General features: G+C 37.7%; 1 protein-coding gene across 1 annotated transcript in view; it reads right to left on the bottom strand.

The window, feature by feature from the left end:
• The window catches only part of snta1 (syntrophin, alpha 1), a 30,701-nt gene extending 8,824 nt beyond the window's left edge, over positions 1-21,877 (bottom strand). The window contains exons 1-2 of the mRNA XM_017408584.3: positions 21,543-21,877; positions 14,037-14,222 (exon numbers count right to left, since the gene is read on the bottom strand). Of these exons, the coding sequence (XP_017264073.1) occupies positions 14,037-14,222; positions 21,543-21,825 (469 nt within the window). The 5' untranslated portion in view covers positions 21,826-21,877. The remainder of the gene's footprint in view (positions 1-14,036; positions 14,223-21,542) is intronic.
• Positions 21,878-27,187: the final 5,310 nt, after the last annotated feature.

Raw genomic sequence — 27,187 nt, 5'->3', positions numbered from 1 at the left:
TTTGTACCACAAGGAGGCCAACTGTTTCTTGTTCCTGCAATTTAAAATTTATGTGGTCAGTCGCAACACTCCAGGCAAGGCCGTGATACTAAAAATAGAAACAAGATTGCTTTCATTATTGCCTCAAGCGGAAGGAAGGTCTATTGAGGGTCTCCTGAATTCTTTGGATACATGGAAGACAAATTTCTTTTTAGACAATGTTTATATTTTCCACATTTTGCTATGTTTTCTTTTTTTTTCCTCTCACCTGACTTCCTACAATTCCCCCCAATGACCAAGTTTGGAAATAATAAAGAATAAATGACTGAAGTAAAATGAAAGTCTAGTGTATCTTATTAAACACATTAGATTTTTATTTAACGCATTTATTTTATTAAACACATTTAAATGTTTTGTTGTGGCATTCCCTGGTGAGTTCTGGTGCCTTGCTTCCATCAGTGATATTCACATACTTCTTGAGGCAAACCCACCTGTACCTAACCAAATTAATTGGATATAATTAAGAATATCAAACATCTGTTTGTAAGATCTCACATATGCTGGTGTATGTGAGAGTGAAAGCAAAGCATGAATTTGAAACCATCAACAAATCTGAGCTAATTTATTCTACGACAGAAATCCAGACAAGATTTTTTTTTTCCTGAGGTGGTGGGGGCTTGTAAGGTAACTTTACAAAAACATTTTTTTTCATTGGTCACACCGCATGTTTTTGATTATAACCGGTGACTTTAGAAAAAAAGGACTACATATTTTTAAGTTTTTGCACCAAGTTACAAAATATATTTTCCATTGTTTTAAAAATGGTTGCAAAATGTAATTAACAGATGACAGTTCCTATTTTTTTTGTACTTGAAGTTTATTTTATTTATTAATTTTTTTTAAGACAGGATAGGACATTCATCAAAACGGGCAGAATGGGTGAAGAAAAATACAAAGTTAGCCTCAAGGAAAAAAGCTCTTCAGAGCTAAGTAATTTCAGGCAGAGGCAAAGGTTTAAATTTCAACAAGACCACAGATGGCAAGGAGCTCATAGGAGAGGTTTTTGAAAAGTTCTAAAAAAAACAAAAAAAACAAGACTATCCCAGCTAGTGCCTAAATGGTGCTTTGCTTTATTGGTGTTTAGTAATTTGAGGTTCCAAAACCATTATTGTAAATTAAAACTTTCAGAATATTTTACTATTCTTTAAGATAGTGGTCAAAAGAATTTAATACTCTGCAACTTATAAGAAAAAAATAATCTAAAAAGGACATTTTTTTTCACAGAATAGTAATGTCAAACAATATTAATAAACACATGCAAAAAAAAAAAAAGTCTAAGCTAGATTTGACAGAAGATTGCAGACTTAATGGTGTAATAAAACAAGAGGAAAAGGCCGGTGGCTCTACGTGGAGTAAAATGGAATCAACCTGGAGAAGTGTGAGACAGAAAAAAAGAAAACTGAGAGTAAGTGAAGGGAGTGTGAAAGAGTGAGACAGGCAATGCCGACACACAGAATATACAGCTAAGCTCAGCCAGAAATGTTGCCGCAAATACCAGTGGCGGCACATTCAATACAGAGCTAAAATTAGCTGAGATGGCACTGTTATTACTTAGCTTTATCCAGCAGCCAGAGAAACTACTTTTGTAGCATGTGTGAGTGTGCGTGTGTGCGTTTTAGAAAGAGTTTTTTCCCCTCTCATGCAGAAATTTACCACTAAGCTTTTCCTGCTGAAGTCTTACAAATTCACTGAACCTCACAAATTCTGTCAAAACATTTCAAGCAAATTAGGTAAAAAGAAATGCTTGTTTATAGTTTAAAATGTTGCTTGATTCCTGCACAGCACAATCTGACAAATTACAAGTTTCAACTGTCAAATTGTGCTTCGCCAATACTTACCTTTGTGATTACCAATCAGCCCCAGGAATCAAATCAATGGCAGATAAAATGAAAAGCAATGATGCCTTCTTAAATGGATTGGGTGATGTTATTAAGGAGGATATTCCTTTTTTGACATATTCAACCCACCTTAACATTGTTGTAGTCAAGCAAACACATTAAATTGCATCAATTTAGGGCCACATGAGAGGCAAACTGAACAGATTTAAAGTTCTCTTAGCATTTTTTAAATGTTGTACGTGTTTGGATTTTGTCATTTTTAAGTTAGACTTTCAGTGTTTCGCTGTTTTATTATTGTTATTATTATTATTCTGTTGTGCACTCGGTTCTTCAGAGACCTTGGAGTCAAAGTTTAATTTCTGATACAAAATCTCCCAGGGCAAGCCTCCTTTATTAAGGCCCTAACCTACAACATCAAAGACCAAAAGATTAACACATCCCAGTGCCAGACACCATAGACCCTCACAGATGTATTCGCTGTGATGTTTCAGTGGCATTATGAAGGATATGCAGAATATTATACCTTTGGTTTTAACATCATGGTTAAATATATAAATACACTCAAATGCCCCAACACATCTTTCCAAATCTCAAGGATGCACAGTTTAAGACACATTTCATTATTTCTGCATTTGCAAACCATCAGCTTTCCAATGAGATCAGTAATAGCTTGATGGCTAGAGCAATTGCTAACACATTTCTAGACTTGAGAGTCAAAAAGTGGCAATAGTTTGTTAGACAACAAACAATGTACTAAATCTGAACAGCAACCCTTCATTCCCCCACCACTGGTTACTGTGGGAGTAGCTGGAATTTCAATGTCCAGCCAACGACCTCAGAAAACATGCTGTTGGCTCTGTAAAATATGTAAGGAGAAGAATGCCCCAATGTTACACCTCTGAGAAAAGATGTCTTGAGCCAAAACAACACTATAAATAACTTCACAAATCAAGTGGAGCACTTGCTGTTTTTATTCAGCGACTTGAAGTCATTAAAAGTAAAAAAAAATAAAAAAAAGAAATGTTTGAGTGAAATGTAAGTTTTTAACCATAAATAAACTGTGAAAAATGGTGGCTATTATGTGATTTTGCCATTAAGATGAGTACCTAACAAATGAATACCAAACTAAATATTAAGGAGATGACATGCAGACATGCAGAATACAAACTTAAACATTTAAACATGAATAAATGCCCAGCTAAGTGTGTCTGACAGAGAATGAACAATGCTTTTGTTAAATGAGTGGCACTTGCTCTTTTTCATGACTGTGGACAAACTTTCAGAATTCATTGCTCTCTAACTATATTTCTTTGGTACTCATCAGTTTTCACAACTTCCACATTGGATGAGGAGTCCTAGTTTCAAGAGTTTGGATATTATTGATATAGTTTGGATCCTCCATGGTCTTCCAGCAGTCTGTCTTCTTCAGGAGATTCTCAAGGAGCCTTCTAGAGTTTTTGTGCCTTGCACTATTGTGCTATTTTAAAACTTTTTTTCTTTTACAATCTAATATACTGGTTAGAGCAGTTTTAAGGGATTTACATTAAATTTGGTTTACGTAAGCTTCCCAAAATACATTATGCCCCTAGCTGCCCAGCAGAGGAATGTTTTGAGGCACGGCTTCACATCTTAAACTGAGAAAGTGGATGTAAATAGGTTTATTCAGGGGGTACAGTAGACTCTTGCTTTAGCCTACTGATAATGTGTCCTCAGTTTCACATTTGAGTATATGTCTCTGTCCTATGGTAGTGCCAGTCAGCTAGAGAAGATTTCTTCTCTTCTGTATGATTTAGATAAGAACATCAGTCCTATACCCCATCTCATTAAAATCATGGATAAATGCCAACCTTAGGGGGTGTATTGTATGAGAGAAGTGAGGAGAGAGAGAGAAAGAGGGCAGAAACCAGTGAATCAGACTAATTCAAAAACTGTCAAAGCACAATTTTGATTACTTTGCATAGTGTGTCAGGAGAGTTAATTATCCTAATTCAACAAAGTGAGAGTGAAGGAAACTTGAACAGAATCTGGCAGAGAAGAACAGAGTAAAAAGAACCTTCTACTTAGGCACTTTCACTTTACTTTCCAAGTTTCTCCTTCCCTTTGCTGCTGAAAGGAAGAGAAACTTAATTTCCCATTTGTACATTTGTGTTTTGTTTTATTTTTTGTTATGTAATTTTCAAAGTTATGATTTCCTTTGCAATGTATGAACCTAATATATAGTTCAATTATCAATGTATAAAGAGAAATAAGAGTAATTAACCAGCAGGGGATTTCTGAAGTTAAGCTTCCAAAAGTTACTGCAAAGAAACAGTGAATAAACATGATTATATAGGATGTTTAATATCTGATGCAAAACATGGTTATTTTACATGAAGATAAAGTCTAGTTGAAAATATGTTTTTAGCTAGTAGCTTTTGTTTGTGCTCAAATGCTTTTAGTTCCTTATTTATTGTGAAAAAAACAAAGACACTCATCTCCTCCCCCTCATCTCCAGCATGCTCTTGTATAACAGTGTGAGACAGTTCAGTTGAATCGAAGCCAACAATGATGTTTGAGAGTCGGTCATGGGTTTATCGGAGGCCCAGAATCGGGGCAGAGGGGTTCAGACAGGGCCTTGTTAAGTAAACCATCTGCCAGAGAGAGTGGAAGAGCCAGAGGAAAGGTTGGGACTTTGTAAATCTTTGTTATTTTGAGGGTTAATCTAGTCCACTGTTGATTGTAAGCATGTTTTGTGAGCAAGCAGTTAAGAAAAAAGAAAAGGAACAAGCTTTGTGTAAATGGGTAAGATGTTGGATACTCCCAGTGACTCAACAGCTACTGTCCAGCCCAAACCGCAGCAAATGATGGATGTGGACAGCTTGCTATCTGATTACATCAAACGACATTTTGGTTAGAAAACAAACCAAACCTTGTTCCAGTATGCTCCCTGTTATTACGCAAAGATTTTGAGTCTAATGCACACAGACATAAAAACTAAGCTACTATTTCAGCAAACCTCTTTACTATACATAACGATTCAAAACAGAAAAAATAAAGAACTCTCCTGGCATGAAACTGTCAAATTTAACACGCATCACAAATGTGAATTTTCTTTCTTTATGTTCTAAAACAAAAGAAGGCTGGAAATTTCTAGAAATAAAAATAGCATAGCTCAAAGTCTGAAGATTGATGACACAAAATAGATGGGAATGATTTCTAAGAAAAAGGCAAGACATGTTTTAAACACAATGCAATTTATTATTTTCCTAAAGTAAAAAACAAATATAAAACTATACATTTATAACAATCTATGGCAAGAATGTGCAACGTCACATAATATTAAGAGGCTGACTAGTTTGCATTGCATTTGTGTCTGTTCATTTATTAAAGTGAAATATGACAAAACCATTCACTCTTTGTTGGCTTCAACAAACTGCCCACTAAACATTTCTGTAATTTCTTGCTCTTCTTCAATGTTATTTAATTCCAAATGAAATAATTTAAAAATAAGTTTAATCTGCATTAGCATAACCACACACATATATATATATATATATATATATATATATATATATATATATATATATATATATATATATATAAATTAGACTAACTAGTGCACCTCACTACTCACTATACAAACACTTCTATAAAAAGATAATGATAATGTCCTGAATTAAAGAAAATCTTTTACCTCGGTTTTGAAATGTAAGTCACTTTCAGGGTAGATGGAGGAGCAAAGAGGAGAGCAAAGAGAACACTGGAAAAAATATATCCAATCAGTAGAAATATCTAGAAGATGTGAATGGGGACTCAGACAGTCTAAAAGGGCAAGGAATAGTTCAAAAGTAATAATTATCCTGTCTCATAGAGAAGAGGCATAAAGTCTAATTATCTTATAAAGTACATGCATGTCGCTGGCACAGCTTTTTAAGCAGAAGGTGGTTATGATGTCATTCAGCGGCTAAAAGTGGAGCTAACACATTACAGTTAAAAACATTCTTCCAATCATGCAAGCAATCTTGCTATCACCACAGCGCAGATATATGCAATAATACAGGAATGTCCGCCAAACAGTTTCTTAAAAAATGATTATGTAGTCAAGTTTATCAGGACAAAAACATGATGAAAATGGGGTCAAATGAGAAATGTTCCTTCCAATACAGAACCTTAAATTTGTCTTCTAGTTGTTAGAAAAAGTGCTTTATATACATCAAATTCATAACAGTGGCATACAGTTTTCATGGTTTGAAGATTCTCTGTATAAAAGGTTATAAATAAGGATCTGCATTTTTGTTTATGTAAACAAATTCAAAGAAGGATGTTTGGATTCCTAAAGTAACCGAAGATGACGGGAACTAACAGGCTTCTGAGGAGATTCTTCCAAACAAGGCCAAGCTGCTGCTGTTGCCACCCACCAGATGAACAGATTAGCTAATTTAAATACAAACTCTGCAGCTCTGTCAAAAGGCAACCACTTGAGAATTTGCTGTCAGAAGCTGTGAATTAGGAAAATCTCACTTGCCTCGCTGACTACCTTTGCAGTAGGTCAAAAAGGAGATATCCTCTGGATCAGAACCACAGTAAGAAGCGGGATATATATGTGCAAATTATTGCGCAAGCGAGTTTGCTTGCATACATGAGAAAAGTTCATTTACAGATTTCATTATGTGTGAACAGATAAAATGACTGAGACATATGCTGCAGGAATAAAACCTAAAACTGTGCAGAAAGAATGTCTAACAAAGAAGAAAAACTGCAGACAGTCTTAGCCAGCAGCATTTTGTGTCTGTGTGTAGAGCTTCAACATTTACTCCCCGAAGTCATTATTTTCTATACATCACTCACTTAACCATATTTGAATCAGTGCAGGGAGATAAGGGAAGGGGGGGACACATATATCTGTGCTAGCATTGCTGAAAAAGACTATACTGTATCCATCTTTTTTTTCTAGGGCAATATTCACAAGTCCTTGAAAAGGTTGATGTGTTGATAAAAAAAATACATGATTTCAGCCCTCAAAGCAAAATGTAACTCAAACTGCTAGCTCGAACTCTTTATCATTAATGTTTTACCATTTAGGTTTTCTTTATATTAATATTACATGGAATGTTGTGGTTTAATATTGTAATCTCAATTATTAGTTCCTGTAGTTTCATAACTGATGCCTTCGGTTTTTATATCTACATATTATCTCTCCATCCAGTTGCTGTTAGTCTGAAGGTCAACCTACAACTTGTATTTAACATAGAATTTAAATGCTTGCAGCTACTGATCAAGGTTTCACTCTTAGACAAAGATGTTAAATGATCACTTTCTAAATAGCTCCAAGTTATTTAATTAAGGATCACAGATAAATTCTAAGTGTATAAATTAGTTTACTGTACAAGATATGGTACCAATCTATACAGAACACAACCTCACTTATTGCTACAGAATCCTTGATCTCCATTACAAATACATTTAGATACAGACATATGAGAGCCAGAAAGACAAAAAGTGCTGAAAGATTAAATTATTAGGATTATCTCTTTTTCTATGCTGATGAAGCACCCTTCAACTGAAACTATGTACTTTTTGTAAATCTAATCTCAACCAAGACACTCCTGGTGCATATTCTTTCTTTTATTGTATGTTCACATTCAGTTTCAAAGCAAGTAATAATATCCTGAAGGGGAGAGATGGATGGCAGTGTACCATATGACATGATGTCAGTCATGGGAATGATGAAAAAGCCATATGAAAATGAAAAAACTTAATTTTTCATGTCAACAAGAACTTTATATAAAGTTCCATGAAAGTCTAAACAGCACAGCAACTCAGCAGAATCTGTGACAAACATTCATTATTCCCAGTCATGATAAACTGTTTAATCAGAGTAGCCCTAAAACTGACCACTAAAGACAACAGCACATTTACTATATTAAAAATGCTGATTTTAACACATAAAAATAACTATTTTTAGATGTGTATTATTTCAGTTAAAAAAATAAATAAAACTCAGTAACTCAAAATCTTATTACCATGAAAACCCTGAAATGACCAGTTATAGGAATTGATTAATTAGAAAGTCATGAATATAAAATGATTAAATAGTAAAATAAAACAATAAAACAAGACCTAATAGGCTCTGGAGCAGGGGAAGGCAATCCTGGTCCCCAAGTGCCACCATCCTGCATGTTTTCCTTGTTTCCCTGCTCCAACACCTGATTCAGTGGTTAAATCACCTCTTCATGTTCTGCAGAAGCCTGTTAATCACCTATTGATTTAAATCAGGTGTGTTGGAACAGAGAAACAAGTAAAACAACAGTGATAAAAATGTCAAAAACACACTGGACTTTGTACAGTTAATCAGCAGGTCATGTGAACACTGGCCAGCAACTCAGTTGTCATGTGTTCATAGGTTTAAGGATCCAAATGCAAGACAACAAAAAATGGAAAAGTGGAAGGGTAATTAATCTAAAATATGCTGTTAAATTAAAGTAATCAATAAGAATCCCTGTATTAGTAGAAATAAAATCATTAGAAAAATAGCTATACCCAAAAAGATAATTAACTAAAGACAACAACAACAACAAAAGAAATGTGCTCAGGAAATCAATGATTAAATGCTGGAGAGCAGAAAACAAGACCAACAGAAGCAAACAACAGTTGACAGGTATACAGAACATGAACAACAAACAAAACCAAGATGGTCTAAACAGAAGTAGACACAGACCTGCAAAATACAAAAAGATGGGGGAAAAAGACCAAAAGGATGGAACGAAATTACAAGACAAACATGTATAAACTCTAACATCAGTATAAATGACATATCAAGGTACAAGAACAACCCCTAACTCCCCGTGAAAATGACTAGTACTAAGGCTTATTTTACTAAATCTGCCCCCAATTATTGTGTAGTTTGAGTTTTAACTACATTTATGCAAAAATGAGTGCAGAAAAACCCAGAGTTGAGTCTTGACAGGAGAAATGAGCTCTTTCTCCCAGTCTGTCAGTCACCCTTTCATATGCAAACCCAAATTTGTAAAAACACACAGAGAATTACATTCCTTAAGATTTCCAAGTAAATTCTCCTGTAATTCTGGTGACTTTAGGCTAATATCTGTGCCATGTGCAAACATGGTCACAATCACTAGGATTAAGATAGTCAAATCTTGTAATCAAATGAAGGCAAAAATGTATTTTTTCATTCGATCCCAGTCCTTTCTCATGTAAGACTGAAGATCATGTTTGTTGACTGTGTATCTGCTCCCTGATGATTATTGTTTTCCACCTAAGTAAACACTTTTTAATTGATTTTGACTTTTTAGATGTATGAGTACAATTTGCTCAAACTTTTATCTTTTTGGGGTCCTTAAACACTGAAACAAAAGATAAAAAATGCTACAATTAACCCAAATGCTACTAACAAAGTAATGTTTGGGTTGCTGGTCTTCATCGGTATACTAATAATCTGTTTGGCTCTTAATTTGTTTGTGTTGACCCAAAGATGAAACAGATTACTGGAGTTACAGGCAGGATTGGGAAATGGCTCGAAAGGTAAATTCAAGATGACTTTGGTAATTATTTCTCCTTGACATGCCTTTGCCTTTTGTTGCAGTAGCTCCTGTTAGTTTAATCAGTAGGTGCCCTTCATTTAGTCCATTATTTTGGCCAAGGGACTGTAGCATTCTTCTATTGCATTTCAAAATATTCTGTACCAGCACTTGAACTAATGGGACACGTGGAAAGCTCTCACCGATACACAGACTGATCTCTTCGATACAACATACACACTTAAATACAGATTCGACCTCCACATTCCCTCTTTCTTTAGAGATCTGTTCTCTTCAGCTCTTTTATTCTTTATTTTTGGACAACACTGTATGTATGACGTACTACATTTTTAATGTGTGGACTTGTATTTAGTATGTGTAGTTGTATGTTTTCTTTGTGGGCACGTTTTTCTGCCAGACCTTGGTTGCCCAGGGAACAGCTTTACAACTGAACTATTCCAGCCCCCCACCCCACTCAAATGCACATACATGCACAATTTTATCATTCTGTAGCGGTGTGTATGTGTATGTGTGTGTACACTAGTGAATTGGGAACCGTCTTGGCTGGTGAACTGGTTACAGCGGCAGATGATTTTTTTTTAGTGGGAGCAATAAACACATCTAACAGATGATATCCCTTTCCAATTGTTTCAAAAAGCTCTCAAACTAAACATTTTACAAAACCCTACCAACTGCTGTAGCATAAAAATTGTGATAGCGATCCTATTTTAGGTTTGAAAGAGGGGAATTGTTGGCATATACACGAATGCTCCCTTTTCCATTCTTCTCTTCAGTTTTCTAAAAATGCACACTGTATCATGTCATTTTAACAAACAAAAACACACAAACAAATAAATGCGGACACAGCAAATGTTCTGACGTCTCCAAACAAACACACGCATAGTCGAGCTGTAAATGTCACTGGGAGGAAATGAAGGCAGCTGTGCTTTTATGGTTCCATTTGGTCTGTTATATTTATCTGACCCTCTCACGTCCTCTCTCATACACACACATTGATTATTCCATCACCACTTTGTTTCAAGGTGTGACAGAAAGGTCAAACTGGACTCTGGTGGTTTTACCAACAAAAAAAAAAAAAGAAGAAAAAAAGAAAAGTAGCTGTACACAACTTTCCGTTAACGGTGCAAAGGTTCACAAACATTCGCACTCACCTGAGAGCTGGTCAGTTCTGCCCTTTTCCTGCACTGCTGGCTGCTAAGCAACTGTGTGACCCATTGAAATCATGTGATTTAGTCAAACTCAATAGTGTACAATAGTAAAACTATTTCCAGCTGTGCTTCATATGTGCAGCTGGAAACCCTTAACCATCACAAAAAAAGTGACAAAAATCAAAGGCCAAGCACTCCATAAAGGAGTTTTAGACTAAGATTATCTAATGTTGAAAAATGACAGAGCTGTAACTGTTTTAGTCAAACCCTGAAAATAACGTTATGCACAATCTCATGCAATGCAAAGATGTACCTCGCAGGGTCTATGTTGGGAATGACTCAGCTACTTCCTTCCTTCGGCTGCTCCCCTCCTGCGGGGGTTGCCACAACGTGCAAACTCACACGGAAGATTTGGCAACTGTTTTACACCAGATGCCCTCCCTGACGCAACCTGAGCTCAAACCCGCAGCCTCAAGATTACAACACATTGATTGACTCTCAACTACCAGCACATCAAATTTCAGCTCAATGTCTGTACGACTGACTGAGTTATAGCCATTTTAATGTTGGCTCATGTGGGTTACCTGTGGAGGCCATCTTGAATTGAAAGTTAATCAGCTGTAGATGTGCATCCAATAATTACTTTCTAAAAGTTTTAATAAAAGCCACTGAGTGGTTCGTGAGATATTTTAGTGACAGAAAGATCTTGCACAGTGAGAGGCACTTGGAGTATGTGTTGTGAATGGTTCATGAAATATTGTGATAATAGACAGAGTTGACTTCAAATTGTTAATGGTAAAGTTTTAAACAAAGGTCTTGTGCCATATGTTAGAGCTCAGAAAGTGGGTTTGGGATAAGTCTCAGCTACTACCACAATCAATCTTAAGTCAATAGCTGTAAAACTGAATGCGTTATAGTCATTCTATGTTATTTCTATGTTATTTTAAGTCATCTTGAATCAAGTCAGCTCTAAAAAGTTGATTACTGCATCTAATGATTACTTTCTGCAAGTTTCAATAACATTTGTCCAATGGTTCATGAGATATTTTGGTAACAGACACACAAACACACAGCCATGCCCACATACACAGACACAGGCAAATATTATCTTCCACCATTTACTATCTCTTTAAGGTTTTTAACCTGATCCACATAAATTTTTGATGACCATTTCAGTACACATGTGATGAATGTAAGAAATTATGTCCTTGAAAACATTTTTTAATCAATATTACATTGCAAAAGGGATGAGACAGAGCTCATCTTTATTCCACTGTGTGCGCTGCTCCAATAATCAAAATGATTAAATATGTTTGTATATAACAAAATATTTCATCCAATGACAGTGTGACAGGCTAATATACCTTCCTAAAATTGTGAAAGCACTTATCTGCAAGATTAAAGTATTACTGTTCCAGATATTTTAATGCGATGGGAGAAGTTTCACCTTGATCCCAGTCAAGGCCGTCTTTGATATGATTTTCACTGAGCACTGACAACTGCCTTAAGCACAGCAGTGGTGGTGGTTGGTTGTTGCTGTGCTTGTGTAAAAAAAAAAAAAAAAAAAAAATCCAACCTTTAACATTGTATTGCTGCCAAGAAAGAGCTGTGTTTCTCAGTATCTTGATAAAATGCCAATAAATAAATAAATAAAATAAAACACTGCATCTGAACTTTATGTCATTTATGTGAACGAGCATTTTTTACAATAACTAAGCAAAATCAATGACTTGAGAGCTGCATTTGGAAAGCTCAAAGCCATAAAGTGTTGACTGAAAACTGTTTTTACTCTTTTTCTTAAATTTCACATTAAAACTCCAAAGGTATATATACCTCTATCTATCTATAGACACACATCAGCCACAGGTGTCATTTTCAGGTCACACACACACAAACACAAGCGAAAGAATGTCATAACATAAAATGCATATAGTATGGGCGGGCACAAACACACACACACAAATCTGTACACACATACACTGAACCCTTCAAGTTAGCCTCTTTCGTCGCCTCACTCCTCTATCAAATCCTCAGGGGGATGGAAAACCCATGAAATGATTCTTGACACGACGGATCACAGAGCAGCGCAGCCTGAGCCGTCTGATATAAACACTTTTCCTGCCTGACTGTGGGCATGTAAGGCAGCAGGATTTGTAGTGATTTTTTTCTGGTTGTAGCTCTAGCTGTGTCATCTCTGCTTACTGAGGTTAGCCAACTGTGTGGGTTACTCTACAAAAATGCTGACAACTCATAAATCTTCTTTTACTATTGGTGAACTATAAACTTGTGAACATTAGTACTGGGATTTATTAGGTCCATCTGTTCAGTTGCTTGTTAACACAAACAGCTAATCAACCAATCACATGGCAGCAGTTCAATGCATTTAACCATCTAGACATGGTGAAGACAACTTGTTGAAATTCAAACTGAGCATCAGAATGGGGGAGAAAGAAGATTTATGTGACTTTGAACGTGGCATGGTTATTGGGGCCAGATGGGCTTGGTCTGAGTATTTCAGAAACTGCTGATCTACTGGGATTTTCACACACAACCATCTCTAGGGTTTACAGAGACTCATCAGACCAGCCAATGTTTTCCCAATCTCTTATTGTCCAATTTTGGTGTGCCTGTGCCAATTGTAGTCCCAGTTTCTTGTTCTTAGCTGACAGGAGTGGCACCCAGTGTGGTCTCCTGCTGCTGTGAACCATCTGCTTCAAGGGTTGACATGTTGTGCTTTCAGAGATGGTATTCTGCATACCTTGATTGTAACGAGTGGTTAATCGAGCTGCTGTTGCCTTTCTGTCATCTCGAACTAGCCTGCCCATTCTCTTCTGACGTCAGACTTCAACAAAGCAATTTTGTCAAGACAACATTACATTAATAATATGGTCTGAAGGAGACTACTAGCCTTAAAACACTGACTTTGACACAAAATATGAGTTTTTATATGATGTATCATTATAAAAAGGTAAGAAACACATTTTTCTCCATCTTTTTCAGCCCAAACATGACCTGAACTGTCACAAGAGTTCAGTGATTAGAAATACTGCTTAAATGATTGCCGAGATCTTCAAACGAGTGAGTCACAAGGGTGTGTTTAAAGTTTTGATTTACCTCTTTCTATTCTATTCTATTCTATTTCTTTCGTAGTCCGTGATTATTACCGTTAAGGGAAAACTTGTTAATGCATCGCAACATCAGTGTCAAATGTTTTCATTACAAAAAGCGTAGGTGTAAGAGCTTTGCTTAATCAACAACATATCACTCTGGTTTTCTCACGCTCAAAAATATATAATTTAAAAGTTGCTAATTGGGAGCTTCGTTATCCCACAACTTAGATAATCATGATAAATTTTGCAAATTTGGTTTCTAGCCTGAAAGCGGAGGCAAAACATGAACAGGACATTACAGGAAAGCAAGCAGAGTCACGAAACTCATTCTGTGTGTTTGTCTCAGAATGAAAAATACCTTACCTTCAAGAATGACTTCTTTGCCTGTTTTTTTTAGCGCTTGTACAGCCTCGTCATGAGTGGCCTCTCGTAAATCATAACCATTGACAGACAATATGGCATCACCAACATAAAGTGCTTCAGTCTGATCAGCAGCCAGGCCTTTAAAAATTTTGGAGATGAGGATGGGCATCTTGTTTTCCTTTCCTCCTGTAAAACAACAAAGAGAAACAGGTTTATTTTACAATTGTTTCAGTTGCTTTTTACATAGTTGAAATTCGAGTCATTTTCTTTCCTCATCACAAAGTCTACACAATTAGTCATAAAGTGTGTTAGCCTATGATATCAGAAAATACCAACAAATCAAACTTTTAATTTCTTTTAATACACATTGACAAATACGGTGGTGGTGTCTGCACATCAGAGGACGGCATTACCGATCCACAAAACAAGAAAACAAGCCAGCTTCTTAGTAACTGCATTCCTGAAAAAAAGCTTCCATCCAACACCACTCAAGACTTGTATCGTTGTAATCTTTAAATTTAGCCATCTACGTGGACTGTAGTCAAAAGCAGATGTGAAATCAAAAACAAACGGCAGCAATTAACCTCCGGTACTAATTTCCGCAGCTTCCTATCATGTCCTTCCCCTCCTTTTTCTCTCTGTCATTAAATAAAGGTCAGCAAGTAAGTTAATGTGTTTACTTGTGGACTGCATCCACTCTTCACAAGAAATCTCAATAATAAAAAAAGACAGCAGTTGAGCATTTAAACTAGTGAAAAACAATCTAAAAGGAAAAAAAAGCATTTAATTTATTATGTCTATATATATTTAGCAGGTTGTATCTTCAGGGTTATTTCTTTTGATTTACCTCATATCTCTAAGAAGTAATTTTTGATGACTTCATTCTCTGTGGATAATGTTTTAGGCCTGACACTTTTTTGTTCTACATCTCAACATTTCCTGATTTGTTGTTAAAGTAACACAGCAGTCAGTGTCAATATCTATTTTTGGTCATTAAATTCAGTTCAGCTCAGTTTAATTCTGTTTCAGTTAAACACATGTCAGCGTATGTTAAACTGTAAATATAAATAGCCATCTCTCTGCTTCCAAAAGGTTGCGCAAACAAAAACTGTAGATGATAAAAATAATTTGTGGTATGCTTGTAGAATAACTAAGTTAACTAAGTCAGCTAAGTCAGCTCATACAAACATTAAAAAAGGGGGAACTCGATTTTTGTGGCTACTCTTGTAACATTTTTGTCAGAAATGTAGCCAGTTTATCCAATGTGTCGCTACATTTAACGCCTTTTTGGTTTTTCTTTGAGAAAATGCACAACAACATCAAGAAATATCTGCACAAGAGTGCAGCCAAGCTTTTTGTTAAAAACTAGAGAATGGCAGAGGTGGGGATGTGCAGTGAGTGAGGAGAAACACTGGCACAAGCTTAACTTATGGCATCATATCATGTGGGAATTTCACTGTGGGTGGGGTATATGCAGTTCCGTTACATACACTCACACCCACAGTGGCTCTCTTTCAGATTAAGTTAAAAAGAGACTTTATCTACAAGCTAGATATACATATTTTTCATCTAATGTGTAATAATACCCGGGTTTCACTGAAATCTTTTGTTGCTTAGGCTTTGATGCTGCAAAGTGGATGAATGGTTCACCAGATCATCACAGCTGAAAGGGCCAGACAACATGAACACTCATACCTACAGTCAGTTTGAATGAGCAGTAAACCTTTCATGTATGATTCTGAACTCTGGAAGCAAACCAGGATTTATAATTAAAACTAACAATGGTACATGCAAAAAGCCACAGAGAATTTTATACCACAAAAAGAACAGATATTTCTAAAGGCTCTATTGTAACTCATACACAATTTTACATGCCTAATACCACTAATACCACTCTGAACATGAGGAAAAATATGCATATTTCATATGGTAGTGAATGTCCACTTTTAAATTGCACCTAAGGCTAATAGGTATTCTTTGCTATGACTGCATCAAGTACGGAACAATATTGTAAGTACAGATGGTCTATGTTTAAAAGCAGCACTTCACAGCTGCAGTGTGGGAACATTTTGGGCTTAATCCAAATGAGAAAAAGTGAGTTATACACTCCTGTGCCAAACAATAAAGATAAAAATAAATTATTCTTTCTTGTTCTGTAAGGAAGGATCTCTTGGCCAAAGTCAGGGTATCATAAAATGTACTGGCTTTTAGACAAAGACATTCATAAGTACTTGACTGCATTGCCAGTTGAGAACTTAAATTCACCCATTCATCCACCCATTCATCCATCTATCCCCTCTTTTCAGTAAAGAGATGGTCCCTATTTCCAGCAGTCATTGGGCAAGAGATAGGATTCACCCTGGACAAACCATCACAGAGTCACACATTCTCATTCACATCTAGTAGCAATATGGAGTTGCCTGTTGACCTACCACTCGTGTTTTTAGTTTGACAGAGAAAACCAGAGTACCTGGAGAAAACAGATGCATACATAGAGAGAACATTCAAACTCCATACAGAATGGCTGCAGCAAGGTTGTGATCCTGTGACCTTCATGCTGTGAGGCAACAGTTCTTACCACTGTTCTGCCCCAAGTATTTCAATCACAAAAACATGATATTCAAAAATTAAATGGTTATTAGGGACTGGAAGTTAAGCAGTAAGTTAAAATAATTATGAAAGAATTGTTCAGAAGTTTGTTTGATAATTCAATGAGCTAACAACCTTCTGTGCAAATAGAAAAGCAGAAACTTTGATGTGTCCTGGATCTTCAGCACATCTCTGGGCTCTAAAATGAGATTGAAAACTCTGTTTCTTCAACCTCAGTCTCAACTGAAGCATCAACAACAGTAATAAAACAGTACAGCAGTACGTAGAGATTTTAGATGCAGGCTGGTATAAAGGCATCACAGACCAAAAATCTCTACATATCTACTCAAAGAAGCAAGTCACTCCACTGCCAGGGTCTTATGAGATGTGCCAAGTACTGCTCCCCTCCCCTGTGCTGTTTGAGCTCTTGACCTCTGGAAGATACTTGCTTCATGAAATTATCTGGACATTGTTTCTTTTCAATTAATTTTTTGGATATGGATGTCTGGGTTTCTCTCCTGGATCTGTTGCCTCCGTGACCTAACCGAAGATGGCAAAAGATGGATGGATGGATGGATGGATGGATGGATGGATGGATGGATGGATGGATGGATGGATACCATACAGCAGTCGCAAAAACTTACATGATGAAAATAGAGACTTCATGTGAGGTTTTGCACATTACTTTAAACAATTTTTCTACACTTTTCCTAACCATTCACCCCAATCAAAGCTCTCTTAGCCAGTTTGAGGATTCAATTTAAATACCTTCCAGTCACAAGTAGCTTCTCTAACCTTCTGGTTACCTTTGCCCCCAGTTTGCACCATCATAAATTTTGCAAATTACAGTGCCTTATAATGTTCTTTCATTGCACAGAAACTTCACAGAACTACCACTGCTGCGCCACAAGCTGCAGAAATATCATATGGGGTTTGAAGCTTTAATAGTACCTTTAGCTATCAGCAACTATATCTGGAGAATGGTGGCTCCATTTGGTTTATGTACAGCAAAAAGTAAAAAGTGAAAATGCGAAAAAAATGAAGTGTAATTAACTATGTTAAAAACAAAATAAAAACATCACACTATCATTAAACCAAACTACAAAAACAGAATATTCATAGCAAATTAAAACCTAAATGCCCTTAAAATTTTAATATGATGTCCAGGGGTGGTAATGGCAAGTGGAGATTTAGATTTATGAAATCTGACAGGTTTGGTACGTCTTATGCTACACATCACAACACATCCTGATGTACCAAATGCATTTGTCTTCCTCTGAACAAGTAGGAAAACAAGTCTTGCTCCTTTGAGCCAGCCAGAGAATGACAGCATCACTGGTCTCAGAGTGACAAGGTGATGTCACTCATGTCAAAATAATTTAGCATCAGCACCAAATGGATGTGGTGTGCGTTAAAAAGCAGCTAAAAGAGATCAGCAACAGGAGCAACCCTTTTCCCAACTACAACTCTTTTACATTTTGTCATCGTCTTGTCACATCCACTTTCAGGTTTTCCTCCCAGACTGAAATACCATTTACTGACATGACTTCTGAATAAACATCTTTGACAAATTGTAGCAAAAATAACCATTAGCATGTCTGCCACTCCAACACAGCTCTTTTTTTCCCCCTTTCCTACTTTTCTTATTCTGACTTTTCATGTCAGATACTTCAGCACCCTCCAGCTGGCGGCCTGTCACTTAGCTGACAGGTGGGTGGCAGTGGAGGAGATAAGGTGGGGCCACTCATGCTACTCATGGCAGGTAAATGAATGGTACTGGCATGCACAGTACTGACATGTGCCTAATTAGGTAATTTTGTGCTAACGGAGCATTTGTTTGGCAAAAACTCCTGTCAAAGAATTTAGCACAGTCAGCACTTCATCTAACTTTATTAGGCAAGTTTGTTACAGTCTTAATGAACAACGGAACAAACAACTGACAACAGGTTCAATAGAAAACTTCAAAACAATGTAGGACATGCTCCTAATCAAAGCCCACATCCACATAGGGAGAAAATAATCGCAAGAGAAACTGTTATTTACAACAACAGGGTTGTAGTGAAACACTGCTTTGTATATACATAAATACAGTCAAAATTAAAGGCCAAAAATTCCTGCAAGGAATGCATATCACCTATCGCTTTTCATGCCAGACTTTCAGACTAAGATCATCTTTTGTAATTCAATATCAAAAGCTTTTTTAGGATTATTTCAATAATGGCTTCTCCAGTTTTTGTCACTTTTACTGTGAAAACCCCACAAACCTCCATATAACTAAAAGGCCCGCAGAAGCTTTCTTCTTTTTTTTTTTTACACTGACAAGTGGGTCTACCCAGAGACCAAAAGTCTAGCTTCCTAGCCTCCCCTCTTAAATTTAGGCATGCAAGTAAAGGTTGCCTCCATGCTCTTCTGGAAGCCGGGGTGGGCTCCCTAAAATTAACACTAGTGGAGTACTCCACTCCCAGCCACATAGCTTTCATCTTTAGTCAATGACAACTGACTGCTGCAGACTGCTCCACTCAGCTGTTCACAGTGTGGTGTCAGCTAGGCCACAACAACTTCTGCCTTCTTTCATTTGCATTTCCTTGCTTCATTCTGACACATTTTCCTTTTTGTTTCACCCCCATTTCCTCTTTTTCTCATTTAACTTCTTGGGCTCACTCCACGTCCCATCTAGTTCAAGCATGCTCTTTGTGCTTGGGAATTCTTTCCCTTTTGTTGTTGTCATGCTCTTCTTCCCTTCCTCCTGCATGAGAACAGGCAGCACAGTAGCACTGTCGAGCCAACAGGCTGCCAGTTATGACTGCGTTTTAATAACACGCTGTCTCATTTTCAGAACCTTCCATTTCTGAACGGGCGGACATTGCGTTTATGTCATCGGGGCCTTGGTCTGTTGACAGTCGTGGAAGAACTAAGCGAACACATCACAAGCTGCTTCAACAAGTAGCCATCTCTGCAACATGACAATGATGCTGTTTTGCAACCATCCATCAAGTCCTGTGCATCAGGCAGCAGTCGAGTGTTTACCTGTGAACACAAACGTGCCAGAGGGGGGAGGGGGCACTCAAATGCACATGCATGTTCAAACACATACTGCATATAGCCAGGATTACAGAAAACATATCTTATCACACCTTTAACTGCATTACTGGGATAGTGCACATGTCGCAACCAAACATGCCTGATGCTAAGGAATCACAACTTCATTGTGGGTCAGAAGAACACAATTAACTACTGACAAAACTGCTAGAACAATGCCCAGACGCTATTATGGAAGGAATCTGAATTACAAAGAAGACAGGAGATATACTGCTGATGTAAATCTATGGTGTTCTTGTAAACCGGAGTTAAACAAAAGCTGTAAACTACCTTAGTCACCTCCGGAGATCAATGCTAATTTCTTTTCACCGCAACCCATCTGACAGCACAATCGTTTGATCTTTCATATTTACATTGCTCCTCAGTGATTAGCCATCCATCCTCCTCCACATTGTGATGGCACCACAGAGATAATGGTCTGGTAATGCAGGTTGGGGCAACAGGATGATGAAAAGGCTTTTATCAGCAGCGCTGAGCTACACAACACAAATATGTTAGCCTGGCTTGCAAGACATAGGGAGGTCAGAGCTTCTTCTTACTGACAGGTCACAGGAGCAAGATCAATGTAACCTTGATGAGCTGCAGCTTCTGTCTGCACATGAGCTGGAGTCACCTTTGCACATCTGAAAGCTCCTTTAATCGGGAGCAAAGGTTGTCTGCAGAAACTGCAGTTGGTCTACTTCAATCTATCACTTACTCAGAATGCTCAACCAAACCTATTAATCAAAACTAGTTGTTTACAAAGAACAAATTAAATAGTAATGTAAATGCTAATTTGAAGATTTTTCAATTTTCTCAAAATTAGTCATAAAAAAAGAATCTGCACAAAAATATCCACAGTGGCAAGCTTCCATTTTCCCTTTTAACAAATAATTTTTTTATTTTTATTTATTTATTTATTTATTTATTTATTTATTTTGGGGGGGGGGTTGCTAAAGTTTTAAACAAATGTAAAATTACTTTTTCAGGACACGTGGATTACTGTTGTGTGAGAATTATGACTGGAGGTAGACAGATTTATCATCCTACAGGTTTTAATCAGCAGATACTGGCCACTTGTAAAAAAAAATGAACAAAACTGGCCATCTGCCATGCTTGTGCATACTTAATAAGTTACCAAGTAGGAAAATGAAGATGCAGCTGCTACAACCAGCTTACTGTAGCTCACTATATATATATATGTAGACTTCTAAATATTACTGATATTTTATCTAAAAGACTTCATCAAGATCAAAGTTTCAGAAATACATGTTTTGAAGATGCAATTATCAGTTAACTGTACTTCTTATGTACTTTAATAGCACTTGTTCCTGTTTTTGTTACAGTAAACATGTTTTGTAACACAGATTAGTTGTGTCGCTCATAGTCAAAACATATTTACCATTGCAGCTCAACACAAGCACAACTCCAGTTTGTGTCGTTGTGTTTAAGTTGCTGATGCAGGAGTAAAGTAAAGTAAAGTGGAGGGTGGATTAAACTAACCTAAGCAGGATATTTCAGTCTGTCTGCCTGTCAAACATCCAGCCCGTTTAGGTCCAGTCGCTGCAGACTCGCTGCACTAAAATGGTCTCTCCGGAGGTGAGAGGGGAAAAATCACAGCTGTCACGTTTCTGTGCTTCAGTGACCACGAGTTCAATGTTACTTAGAACAATTTTGACTTCCCAACTTGGAAAAGTTACATTTACTAGCTGTATGTGTTTTTTTGTTTGTTTGTTTGTTTTTGGAACTCGACTAATTCAAAGTTAGCGAACTCGCGTGTAGTTTCCTTCTTGTTTGACAGAGCTGATCTCAAACTGGACGCTGGTTGTCAAAGCTTACCTTTGATACTAATCCCGAGCCCCCCCACGTCCTGCTTGGTGACCCGCACGGTGCGCTTCACGTTGGTGATGGTTTCCGGGACCGGGGACGAGCTGAGGTTCGGGGGGTCTCCGTTGACAGCACCTGCGGGACTCGGGCAGGGCTTCGCGGGCTCCTCGGCGCCCTCGCCGGGGTTGACGGTGAGCGTGTCCTCGGTGAGCGTGGCCAGCACCCGCGCCCAGCGGTCCACGCTCAGCCGAAGTTCCAGGAGTCCCGTTTTCTGCGCCTTCATCGCGGCAGCCATGTTCAACGCATTCCTGGAATAACTCTAGACGGACTGGCAGTCCTGTGGAGAGGGGGTGGAGGGCTGGGGAAGGGGAAGGGGGCATGCAGAGACGCACACACGCACACCAAACCTCCATTTACTTTCTCTCCCTCCAGAGAGCTTCGTCTACAGGCAAGCAGGAAAGTTTCTTGTTGTGTCCATTCATTAGTCAGCTGTGTGTGGTCGAATCATTTATTTAAGTACATTTAACAGCCATGGCTATTAAACGGATCTAAATTGAAATTTTCCCCAACAGAATACGAAGCTCATGAATATACAGATGTTCTGTCATGAGGAAAACAGCATCAGCATGCTTCCAGTGGCTCACATCAGGCATGAAATCTACAAGGTGTCCCCAGTCTGAACATACAGTGCCTGCACGAGCTGTGAGAATTAAAGAAACCCAATCAAGTGGAAGAAATATTTTTTTAAAAAATCAAAAAGTCATGGCTTGATTTGAAAAATAAAAAAGCAAATACAAATGACTCCCATTTAGTATCATGCATAGTTTCTTTTCAGTTAACAGCATGGTGTAAAAAACTCAATCAATACACTGGTCAAAAGGACTGGGAGTTCCACAGGAAGTAAGAAAAAGACACAAATATGAGTTCAAACTTGGAGGTTTGGTAGTCTTTAAAGCTGTCAGTAAGTGAGTTTAGGGGTTTCGGACCAATAACTTGATTCAACAGGAGGCAGGTTTTAAAATGTTCGAAATGTTTCATGCTTCATGAACAGTTCAGTGAGGTCAGCACTGCTTCTGCTTCAGACAAGCCTTTAGTTAAACTTTGTAGCTTTTATGTCTCTTGACTTTTTCTAAAAATGCATTTTTTTTTTTGGATTTCCTGTTATATACATATATAAAAAATAAATGAATAAAAGTCTGGGCAAAACTAATGGAAAAATAATTTGATTTGATTTAATTAGCCCTTTCTGGGTCATTTAGGTCTAGACTCCTAAACATTAAGAAGTCTTACACTGCCACTGTGATTCAGCAGAAATCTTTTATTTTGCGTACGTGAAACCACACACAGGTCTCTGATACAAGCTGATAGGACAGTCTGTCATCCTAATTCTTTTTTTGCCTCCCCAGCACCGCAGCTGTGTGTGTGGCAGCCTGAGTTACATCTGCTTCACAGCAGGTGAAACAGCAAGGAACTTCCAGGACCCAATAATAGAAAAGACCCTTCTGGGTGGGCTGGTGAGGGGCTTCTCTTCCTTTAAGAACAACAAGTTTGGTACAGGGACTGAATGTTGATTGTAAATCTTAACAACTGACTTAAAGATATCTGCTGTTATAACTCATCCTTACAAATAAATAATTAGGTTAACCTCACAACCTTTGCTCCTCATTTTTAAATATGTATTGGGTTTATGTTTACCATACTGCATACTGATGTGACAACCTAAATTTTTATTAATAAGGTGAATTTCTGGTAGACATTCACCAGAATTCACAAGCTGCACAATTTTAAATAGATTTTCAAGGTTGGTTCTTAGTGTTCTGTCGCCATCTAGTGATCGAATTGCTAAATTACATCAACATTGGTCTCAAACTGCAGTTCATTTCTGTTATCAGTTCAACACAATTCACTTTATTTATACAGTGCCAATTCTCAACAAAAGAGGCAGAAAAAAGTCCAAATCATAAGTCCAACTCAGATTCAGATTCAAATCCATTTACAGTCAATTTCATTCTTATTATAATGCAATAAATCCACATACAGTACATTATGAGATGCCAGTCAGTAAAAGTTGGCTGTCATCAGATCTTCACTCTTTTGCAACCAAACAAGCATACAAATTCAGTTGTCTGATTCTTTGAAACCACCAAAAAACAGCACATGAATTTTGTACAATGAACTTTTTACACTGAAAAAAATAGAGAAGTAGTGAAGCTGTTGGATAAATGCAAAAATTACTAAACACAATACTTACCAGACATCAACAGTATGAGTGTGTTTAAATTTTTATAACAACAATGCAAATAACACTAAAAAGGACATCTGTTTTCTTTGTTTGATTGAAGATATATCCCACACTTATATTAATTTGGTTTTCAGTCTGAAGCTTAAGCTTAAACATATTTTTATTCTATCAGTTGACTGATTTACCACCACAATCTGTCCACGGATTAGATGCACCACAGTTATTAAGTTCAAATCCAGCCATATGGTCCATAGAATAGTTAAGGAAGAAAACAAAAGACATTAAAAGCTAGTAAAATTGTACATAGTGTGCAGATTTTTTAAAATATCAAAGCAGTTTTATCCAAGAAAGGGCTGTAATTCCACAATATTTAATGTTTTTATGTTAAGAGGGATTTTATAGGGTCACTGTGTTTTTCTTAGAGGCAGTAAAGGCACATTACTGACAAAAACTTCCTCAATTCTCATTTTTTTAGTGCAGACAAATAACATATGCTCTACACTATGCAACTATATGTCTTTGGGATGAGTATGCTCAGAATTTAATTGTTTACTGGCATTTTTTGTTGTAAAAATAATAGGTCAGTTTTTTGCTGCGCCCCCTAGCGTCCAAATAATAAAACAAATCAGGCAAACTCACTTAAAATGTAGACAGTTGCACTGTTAACTGAGGAAACAAAATATTTATGTTTAACTTGTTGTTCCATGACATTGTTTCATGGCTGTTTATCTCTGTTGTTGGTAGGATGCATTATTTACCACCAACGGCTCAGAAACAATGGATTTAAGGCTTCAACAGCAGCGCTTGACTTAAGCTGTGCATCTACCTAATGATGTTTTGTATTATGACAAAAGGTTTGACCATCTGACCTCCTGTCTCTACATCTGTCAGTTTATTACTTTGTGATTTGACTGGCAGGTGGCCGGCCTACGCTTTCAAAACCTCCGAGAGAGGAGCAGGAGGATTTGATCTGGTTGAGATTAAAATAGATTTTCTCAAAACAAAACCACAAAAGTAGTTTTATTGTTCTGTTTAAAACCGAAAATGTTGTTTTTTTCCAGTGGGAAATTTTCTTTTGGTTTGGCTTGATGTCATTGGACTTAAATTTAAGTGATAATTTTAGCTTTAAGGGTGTTTAAAGGTGTGTGCCAACCTTTTAGAATTAATGCCCTTAATACAAATGTATCACCAAATTTCTTTGTGATTCTCACCTGAAACAAATTTAAACACCCCCCTTTGCATCAAGTAAATATTTTAATCCTCACAGTCTGAGATTTTGACTCTTCATACAATTTTTAATGGGTTCATGCTCCATTTTTGCACCAAGGTTCTTAAAATATGACTTTTTTCATAATCTTGTAAGCATGCCAACATACAAATGGTACTGATCTCAAAGTTCAGCATTTGCTTTTTTACATTCAAGTTGAAACATTCAGTTTGTAAAAAAATCAAAATAGGTGAAAGGAACAAAACAAAGCAATCAGTAGACTTACCATTTGCCAAGAAAACAGTTTTAAAAATTTAGTTTAATATTAATGCAACCAGTTATTCTGAACACAGCACAGTTGGGACACATTTATCCTATCTAATTTTTTTCCACATATGAGTTTAATCAGTCACATATATGCATGTCTCAATTCCCCAAAGACGGTGAACATTTGGGGTAGCCTACTGAATAATTTCAACGCCCCTCCTGCTTCCCTTTGCCTCCCCCTGCTCCTGTCATCCTCCAAACATCTCTGCTAGGTTCCATCCGTCCCTCCCTTATCTGCAACGTACAACAGCTCCAGAGGTCCACCATATGGGCCAGTGTCTAAGCGGTTGACTGCCTGCCTCCCTCCAACCTGCTTGTGTGTGTTTATCTGTGCGTGAGTGTTTGTCTGTGTGAGTCAAGGCTGTGCTGACTGTTTAGCCTGCCCCACCTGTTCTTCTGTACCAACAGACCGGACCTCTTATCTGCAGGCCGTTCACCACAGGCTGGTGGACAGACAGATAACAGACAAAAAGAAAACAGACTGAGCTAGATGGGGCCGTGAGGTTTTTGCTAAACTTCAGTCAGAGTCAAACAGCTTTGCCAGTCTATTCATTTCACAGTCTGTGCAACTACGTCTAACATACTCCATCAAACCAAAGCAAAATCAATCAAAATCTGTCCAAAGTGGTAGTTAGATGATTGTGAAGTTTTATTCTGTCAAAGAAATTTAGAATAATGTCATTTTCAGTCACTGTGTTTGGAAAGTATCTGCCAAATGTGGTCAGAGATCATCAAAGAGGCAAAAGACAAACAGATGGTTAAACTGAGAAACAGACAAACAGATGAGCAGACAATAATTGATTAAAATATAGCATAATGTATTCCCAAAATATGAAAGACGGGGCGTGCGATAAACAGACTGCAGTAGGCAGACAGTTGCCTCCTAAACACCCGAGGACACAAGATAATAATGAAGGAGAACTTGGAGGGGGATAATGAGAGGTCAAACAGAAGAATAAGTCTCAGGCTTGTACACCTGTGACCCACCTTCTGCCATCTAAACCACCCCATGACCACATTTTTAACCACCACAGTCTTCGGTTACTCATTATAACCTACTGAATAATGTAAAGGTATATATGCATGGGGGATCCAAGTGGACGAGAGGAGACAGGGATGAGGGTTAGAAGGATCTACATAATAGGGCTATCTCTCACTCCATCTGCTCATGCCTTTATAATCTTCCCCTCCTCCGTCTTTATGCTGATCTATCTGCTTGACATAACCCCATCAACAACCCCCTCCAATGATTAAGCCCCCGCTAATAATATCATGCTCCTACAAGAAGAACTGGGCATATGTGTCGATGCTACTGCATGTGGGTTTGTCTTTATCTGTGCATTTCAGTGGCCGTTTGGATGAGCTGACGTGAGCAGTTTGCAGCCTCAGGAGAATTAACCAGGCGTCTGCCACCTGACCCTGTTGACTCCGACCATCCTGCGCTCAGCTGATACGCGTGCCTTGTGGCCCTGACATGAGGAGGACAAAAAAAAAATGTGAGGAGTGGGAGGAGTACAGGGACAGAAAGAACAGCAGGCAATGAATGATTTCGATGACTAGGGCCATCTTGCTGGCCTCTGTATAAGACAGCCACCCCACCCCAACCCCCACCCCNATGCACCCGACCTCATCCTCCACCCTGGCCTTGGCCCTGGCTCTGGCTCCCACATGGACGAGTGATCTGGCTCGGGTCGGCGTGTGTCGGTGTGGGTGAAGTGTCACCACCAGGCAGGGTCTGCTCTGTCAGCTGTTGGGGATGACTGGAGGAGAGGAAAGGACAGGCGATGAGAGGAGACAAGAGGGGCATGTAATGGAGAAATAAGTACGTAAAACATTAAAAGTGAAAAGAAATCACAAAAAGATAATTGATAAATAGAGAAA

This window comes from Kryptolebias marmoratus, linkage group LG4, assembly GCF_001649575.2.
Source record: "Kryptolebias marmoratus isolate JLee-2015 linkage group LG4, ASM164957v2, whole genome shotgun sequence".
Taxonomy (NCBI): Eukaryota; Metazoa; Chordata; class Actinopteri; order Cyprinodontiformes; family Rivulidae; genus Kryptolebias; species Kryptolebias marmoratus.
The sequence above is the reverse complement of the archived record's forward strand: the minus strand, read 5'-3'. Positions and strand labels throughout refer to the sequence as shown.